Source organism: Leguminivora glycinivorella, chromosome 3 (assembly GCF_023078275.1).
Source record: "Leguminivora glycinivorella isolate SPB_JAAS2020 chromosome 3, LegGlyc_1.1, whole genome shotgun sequence".
Taxonomy (NCBI): domain Eukaryota; kingdom Metazoa; phylum Arthropoda; class Insecta; order Lepidoptera; family Tortricidae; genus Leguminivora; species Leguminivora glycinivorella.
Window position 1 is genome coordinate 16,798,188 of NC_062973.1, and position 7,759 is coordinate 16,805,946.

General features: G+C 37.5%; 1 protein-coding gene across 1 annotated transcript in view; it reads left to right on the forward strand.

Annotated features, from left to right (window-relative positions):
* Positions 1-7,511, forward strand: part of LOC125224814 — a 55,771-nt gene extending 48,260 nt beyond the window's left edge. The window contains exons 16-25 of the mRNA XM_048128282.1: positions 2,824-2,955; positions 3,032-3,355; positions 3,439-3,627; positions 3,705-3,842; positions 4,679-4,993; positions 5,079-5,235; positions 5,308-5,474; positions 5,561-5,887; positions 5,973-6,152; positions 6,230-7,511. Coding sequence (XP_047984239.1) covers positions 2,824-2,955; positions 3,032-3,355; positions 3,439-3,627; positions 3,705-3,842; positions 4,679-4,993; positions 5,079-5,235; positions 5,308-5,474; positions 5,561-5,887; positions 5,973-6,152; positions 6,230-6,417 — 2,117 coding nt within the window. The 3' untranslated portion in view covers positions 6,418-7,511. The remainder of the gene's footprint in view (positions 1-2,823; positions 2,956-3,031; positions 3,356-3,438; positions 3,628-3,704; positions 3,843-4,678; positions 4,994-5,078; positions 5,236-5,307; positions 5,475-5,560; positions 5,888-5,972; positions 6,153-6,229) is intronic.
* Positions 7,512-7,759: the final 248 nt, after the last annotated feature.

Here is a 7,759-nt window from a genome sequence, read left to right on the forward strand (position 1 = left end):
TAAAAGGAAGGAAGATGGGAAAGTAAAACCGAAAATAGATGACGATGACAATGATGACGAGGACGACGATGACGATGATGACGATGACGATGATGACGATGACGATGACGAGGACGATGATGACGAGGACGACGATGACGATGATGAGGATGACGATGACGAGGATGACGACAACAATGACGATGATGGTGATAACGATAATGACAATAAAAACGAAGTTAAAGGTTCTAAGTTAAAAGAATTACTAAAATTAAGAAAAAATAAAGAAGCAACATGGAAAACTGTTGGCAAATTAAAAATCCGTATTCCTGGTAACAAGCACAGGTCGAAGGATGATGATGATGACAACGAGGACGATAATGATGATGACGACGACAACGATGATGATGACGACGACAATGATGATGATGATAAAGACGATGACAATGACGATGATGACGACAATGGTGATGATGATGATGACGACGACAATGATGATGATGAAGACGATGATGATGATGACGATGACAATGATGAAGACGATGACAATGATGAAGACGATGAAGAGGACCGAAATGAGAAAAGAAGCTATAAATCAAAAACCATATCGAATAAATATAAAAAAAATAATCCCGGTACTGGTACAAAAAAAGTACAAGTAAGAAAAACCTCCGCGAAAAGTAAATATAGAGACGATGACGACGATGAAAATCAAAACGACAACAATGATGATGATGACGATGATGACGACGACAATAATGATGACGATGATGACGAGGCCGATAGTGATGAAGATGACGATGATGATGATGAACCAACCTTCAAACGAAGTAGAAGCGGTAGTAGTTCAGGGAGTAAAAAAAAACGCCAAAAAAACGGGGACGACGATGATGATGACGACGACAATGACAGTGTAAAATCTAAAAAGAAACGTAACTATTCGGGACAAAAGAAAGGTATTCAATATAAAAGGAAAAATTTGCGCAACAATGACGACGATGACAATGACGACGATGACAACAACGACGACGACGACGACGACGATAATGATGATGACGACGATGACGACGATGACGACGACGACGATGACGACGATGATGATGATGACGATGACGACGATGATGACGATGACGACGATGATGACGATGACGACGAAGATGACGATGACGACGATGAAGACGATAGTTTTTTCGGTAGAATAAAACGAATGTTTACAGGTAAATGAAGGTTGGCCCCGAGACCCTGCACGGAGGCACGGACGTACCCCACACACACACATCTGCATGGTCGAGTTCTGAAACTCGCATGGGTCCTAGCATAGCATTCCAGCTGTCGCCTGCAGTCATTCGCGCTTACCAATAAATGTTTTCTGAACTCTTTTACCTTTACTAACAAACCATCTTTTCTAGACAGCGCATAACAAAATATACGCGCATTAACTCGCAGTTAACTATTCTAATTAAGGTTTCTACGGGTTATAAAAGAGATTTTTACTGACTGCAGGCGATCGCTGTTTCTACATTGGATTGGGGGCGAAACCGGCCGCCCCAAAAATGACTTACGAACCCTACCAGTGCTGTCCCACTAAAGTTCAAAGTCCGACCAAAGTAGCCAAAGCCACCCCGACCAAGGTTCCGGCCAAGAAACTCGAGAAAGGAAGCCCCAAGCAGCAGGAAAAGAACACCAAGGGATCGAAAGCACTCGCCAAGCCGGAAAAGGGGAAAGGAAAAAAAGGTTCACAAGGGTCTGAAACTACTTGGTGGTGGTAAAATTACATGTTAGAATATAACTTGTAGCAGTATTTGTCATCTGATACTGCTTCAAGAGAGTGCACGGGCATCAAGCGGACACGAATGTTACGTTTAGTCCTTGCAAACGGTTTCACCTCTAATTCTGAGTCCAGCCTAACGTTGCATTGGTTGTTGCACATTAACCCGCTAGCTTTCTGTAACCTCGTGTCCCTTGATTCCTGCAAGCACATAACAGGGTTGAATGTTGTATTTAACTGAACGCAAATGGACTGTATTTACATCAGCAAACTTTATACAAATCAGCACTAACTCTACCAAATGTGGATACGGACCATTCTTGTCATCTCTAAAAATACTTTTTTACGATTTAATTGAACATGTGAAGACCAAATATTGGGACTTTTGTGACTATGAACAGATGTATAAATCGTTATTATTATTGTAAATTGATTCCAATATTTTTAAATTAAAGTGAGAGAAAACAACAACTCGAAGGCATTTCTTATTGTATTTTGCCGAGTCATCTGAAAGACTTATTGTTGTAAGGATTTCATGTTCATATAGTTTTCTAGTCTTCATGGAATCTCATTATTTTGTAAAAGATTTAATTAACTATTTTACGTACTTTCTAGACTATAAACATAGACTTTATTTTCTACAAAACCTGTCAAATAATTTGTTTTCGATTTACACCAACACAATGCCGGTGAATACGATTTCTTGTTATTTAAGTCTCATTTTTTAACCCATTATTTATCTGATCGGTGCTGGCATTGAGTGACAATATATGGCGATATGTAAGTTGTATTGTTTGACCGAAAATTCGCATGGCTGTTATTTATTGTTTAGTCGGCACTGGATCAATATTTTTTGTTATAATAAATACTTATTTCTATTATACTTAATCTTATCATTATTAATTAATTTACGAATGATGTCAGCATGGTACTGCTGTAGTATATTCCGAGCATGACGTTTATTGGATGTAAACGGGTGAGTTTTTAAATATACATAAAATGGATGTGGGTTCCTTAATTCATTTATTTGTTTACGCAGCCTTTTCAGCAAATAAGTAACGATGGAAATATTTTAGGTAACTTACTGGATGAGTCAGAGGTACTGGAATGGATGGTCAAACAAAAAGAAGATGAAAGTATTGAACATATTGAAAGAGAAAAGTTGTTCAAATACATTGAAACAAAAGAATTCTTAGCAGTTGTTTTCTGTGAGTATCTGTTATTGAGGTCTCGTTAGTATTTTTTTTAAATAAAATGTGAGTGCTTGACCACATTTTTTTTTAGATAAAGAAGAAGATCCAGAGAGCCCGCGTATCCTGAGGTACGTGGAGTTAATTGATGACGAAGCTTCGGAGTACGGCATCAAAATAGTAAAATGCAGCGATCGTTTAATGGCCAAGAAATACGGTTTCCGCAATCCGCCCGGCATCACGTACTTCAGAAAGGGCAAATATATCAATTACGATGGAGACATGGATGACGAGGAAGAAATATTGGACTGGTTAACCAATCCGGAAAACATGGAACTTACGGATCACATAGAAAAAGTCAATCGTAAAATGTTTCAGAAGATACGACAGACGTCCGATTATGTAGCAGTATTCTTTTGTGAGTTATCAAATTGATGTGGTGAATATTAAATAGACGGTTCATTATAATTTCAATGGTATTGCACATATGACATGTTTTAGACAGTAATGACTGCAAACAGTGTCCCAGAGTGCTGCAGGAGATAGAGCACATCGACGATGACGCGGACGGCGCCGGCATCAACTTCGTCAAGATTGACGACAAACAGATGGCCAAGGAATTCGGAGTATTTGCTTTACCCGCCGTGTTATTCTTCAAGTTGGGAGCTAAAGAGCCCGTCATTTACGCTGGTAACTAATTACACAAATTAAAACAGAGTCATTGGCAGATCTATCAACAAATTAAAGTATGATATTAAATATTGCAGGCGATCTATACGATGAACATCAATTATTAAACTGGTTGTTGACTCAAAAGAACCCAGCAGGTGATGTAATTGAAGCTCTCGAGGGCAAAGATTTACTCAATCTGATAGAAGAAGAAGGATCTCTTGCTGTGTACTTCTGTAAGTATCGACTTTGATCTTTTGTTAACTACATTATTAACACTGTACAACACACAACTAAAATTCAATACGCTACACTAAAAATACTACATGATATAATCTGAAATATTAACCCACACAGGGAGGAGAAATACATTGTTACAGGTACAGAAATAATAATAATAATAGTATCTAATATAAATAAATAATCGTTAACATGTTTATTAGGGAACAAAACGTTATGTGAATTATGCAATTCAAAGGCAATGCGAAAAGCACAGAAAAAGAAGGAAAAAGAAAAAGATCCCGAATACGAAGAGCCACCGGAAGAGGGTACTCACTCCCCTGAACGACCCTTTAATTAGAAAAACCATGATTGTACCACCAAACCACCTTTTATGCTCCTGTATTTAGTCGCATCTTAAGTTACGATGCAATCCACTGCACGTGCATGCGTATTTTAGTCGATTGCGTTATATATCCGTTTAGATCTATTTTTTGTTTGTATTTCACTGTCTTATTCCAGTTGATAGTAGCGTAAGTAGTGTCTTCGTAGGTAGAATTAGATGACTTTCCTAGATCCTAGTCTCTAAAGCAGGGATGGTGAATCAATGTGCCATTAATCTTTTTTAATAGAAGGCGGTTTTTGAATTCCGCTAAAAAATCTTAACTCTAATAGACATTACAATATCTTGACCTAAAACATTCTTTCGCCATCTCTATACCAGCTAGTCATATCCTATAGTAGTCGCAACAACTTACGTGCAAGGTCAGAGATACAGCACCTATCCCCATTCAATTGCTAACAATTGACAACCTGTCAAAACAATTTTTGGTAATAGATGTGCCCGTTTCAGATTCACTCGACTGCGAGCAATGTGCTGGAATCTTGGAAGAACTGGAGAACATAGATGACGATTGCGACAGGCATAAAATAAAATTCGTGAAAACGCAAGACTATTCTATAGCGGAATCTTATGGAGTTACTGACTTCCCAGTGTTGGTATATTTCGAGAATAATGTCCCGAATGTGTACGAAGGTTCTCTGTCGGAGGAGGAAGAAGTTCTGCAATGGTTGATAACACAGAAAACTGAAGACCGAATTGAATTGATAACCAGAGTTATGCTGGAAAATATGGTTGAAGAAACACAGTACTTGGCAGTATACTTTTGTAAGTACATTTTAACTGTTTCCAAATGCTGACTAAGAGGAACGTAATGCTAATGTGAATCTTTTATCACGCATCTCTGTTACAGACAAATTAAACTGTCATATTTGCGACGCTATACTCGAAGGCCTAGAGCAAATAGACGATGAATGCGACGTTTACGGAATTCATATGGTGAAAATACAAGATCCACAATTAGCCAAACGATACTCTATCAAGACCTTCCCGGCGATGGTATACTTCAGGTATTTAACAAACTTTTATACTTTTATGTCAACACGAAATATCACAAAATTAATCAACAATCCTAATTTTAGGAACGGCAATCCACTGCTGTTTGAAGGTGATCTGCAGAATGAAGAATCAATTCTCGAATGGCTTATTGACGACGATAATCGGGAGCTTGCAGATGAAATTGAATCCGTGAACGAGAGAATGCTGGAAAGGCTTCTAATCGAATCACATCTACTCGTTGTTTTCTTTTGTAAGTAACGTCATTTGGCTAACTTTCAAATAAGTCATTGAAAATAAACGTAAACACGTGAACGCTAATGAATTGCTAAATTTCAGATGATGATGAAGACTGTCCCGAATGCGAAGATCTGCTAGAATCTCTAGAACAAATAGACGGTGAAGTGGATCAATTTGGTATCGATTTTGTGAAAATTGCCAGTCCAGAAGCGGCCGCGAAGTACAACGTCATCAACATACCTTCTCTAGTATATTTCCGTAAACAAGTACCCATGCTCTATGATGGTGACATCCACCAAGTTGACAAGGTTCTTAGTTGGCTAACTTCTCAAGACGTTTTTGAAATTAAAAATGAAATTGAGGAGGTCAACCGCAAAATGTTGGATAAACTACTGGAGGAAAACGAATTTTTAGCTGTTTATTTCTGTAAGTATCCTATTCGTAAATCAAATGAAGTGTTCTAATTGTCAATACGAGTATTAACAGAATTATTTATTATTTTTGGTTCCAGACGAAAAATCACAAGAAAGTCGCGCTGTATTGGACAAATTGGAGAATATTGACAGCGAAACAGATAACTTGGATATAACTTTTGTGAAAATGGAAGACCCGCGATATGCAAGAAAATGGGGTGTCACTAAATTACCAGCTATCGTGTACTTTAGAAAGAGATTCCCTAGCATATATAGAGGTATGATTTTGATACATTTTGAATTTTATTGTTGTACGGGACAATAAAAGATTTAAAAAATATTTACATTTTTAAAGGTGACGCAATGAACGAAGAGGAAGTGCTGGACTGGCTTCGGAAGAATCGATTTAGACAGCCAGAGCTAAACATATTCATGTACGCTCTGATAGCGCTCTCGATAGCGTTCGTGATGTACACGGCGTTCCTGTTGCAGTGCTTCAAGCCCGCGCCGCCGCCGCCGGCGCCGCATCCGAAGCAGGCGTGAGACAACACTACGTTTCTATTATGATTGTGACTTATCCGCCTTCAGGCTTGGATTTCTTACCATGACTTTGACATATGATATGATCCAAACATTCAACTATTTTCCATCGAGTTGACAATGGATCAAATAAGATTAGACAATTTACAAGTTCTTGGGATCAAACATTTTCTTTGATAGACGTTTTAGAAGATAATACGAATTAATAGAACTCGAGTTGATAAAGCACTACTGGATTGACAATAGGCTAAGTTTTCTAAGAGTACTTTGGTTTTGAAATCTTTTTCACCATTCTACTAATTATGACAATATTCGTGTAAGTTTTTTATTTCTAGCATTTTGAAAATGTTGTTGTTATCTTCCTTAAGACTGTTCGTAATCTTCGCGGTAGTATTACCTGTATGGATCTTAGTGTGCGATGAACCATTTTCCAGTATTTCTCTTACGGTAGATTGAATTGATCCTATATTGATAACTATAATAACCTTCTTATTTTCGTTGTCTTTGATAAGTTTGCGTTTGAGTGATTTAGAGCTCCTCAGCAATGTCATTTATTGAATATCGTCAACTTTATTTGTTACTTTGACGGTTGTTTAAAAAATATATATTTTTACGTGACATTGCTTTCGAGCTTCCTTCCAGTGACTGCCTAACAGGCGGGATCTTGTCAGCATGTTACTACAATACTTAAAGTAAGTTATGGTTATTCTAAGTGACCCTCCATTTAGTATATTATCTACGTCGCCTCCGTTTTGATTTTGTGTAATTTTAGACACAATATTTCCTACTACTCCTGCTAATGCTTCGTGTATTTGGTAACTTTTTTATATCGATGATCCAGCTATAATCGTAGACCATTCAGGTTAGCTTGATTAAGTTTAAAGTATAGTAGTAGCATGCCCGATATTCTCTGTATCATTCCCGCTATTATATGTATAATTATAATGATACCGTCATAAAGGAACGATAAGGGAAGCATTAAGCAGTTACGATATGTTATATGCTCAAAAGAGTCTGCGCGGAAAGAGGCGCGCGCGTTCGATGATAAAATTGTATATAAAATGTACATAATATAAATAAAAATAGTAAAAGTTGGACCGTTTTATTTTTGCATTCGAAATTTCCATACCGTTCCGTACCGAAATTAAAGGCAAATTATGCAGATGTTTAATGCTTTGTTGAGAACTGAAGAGTTTGGACTATTGTAAGTATACGCTTCCCCACTTCCTTTCCTTTCTTTCCTTCGCCTTCGGCAAAGGCCCTTTTACAGACATAGTATGATATTTGTATGCCGCTGATAGGATACCAACTTTAGCATTCTCATTTGAGGTTGACATTAGTTATA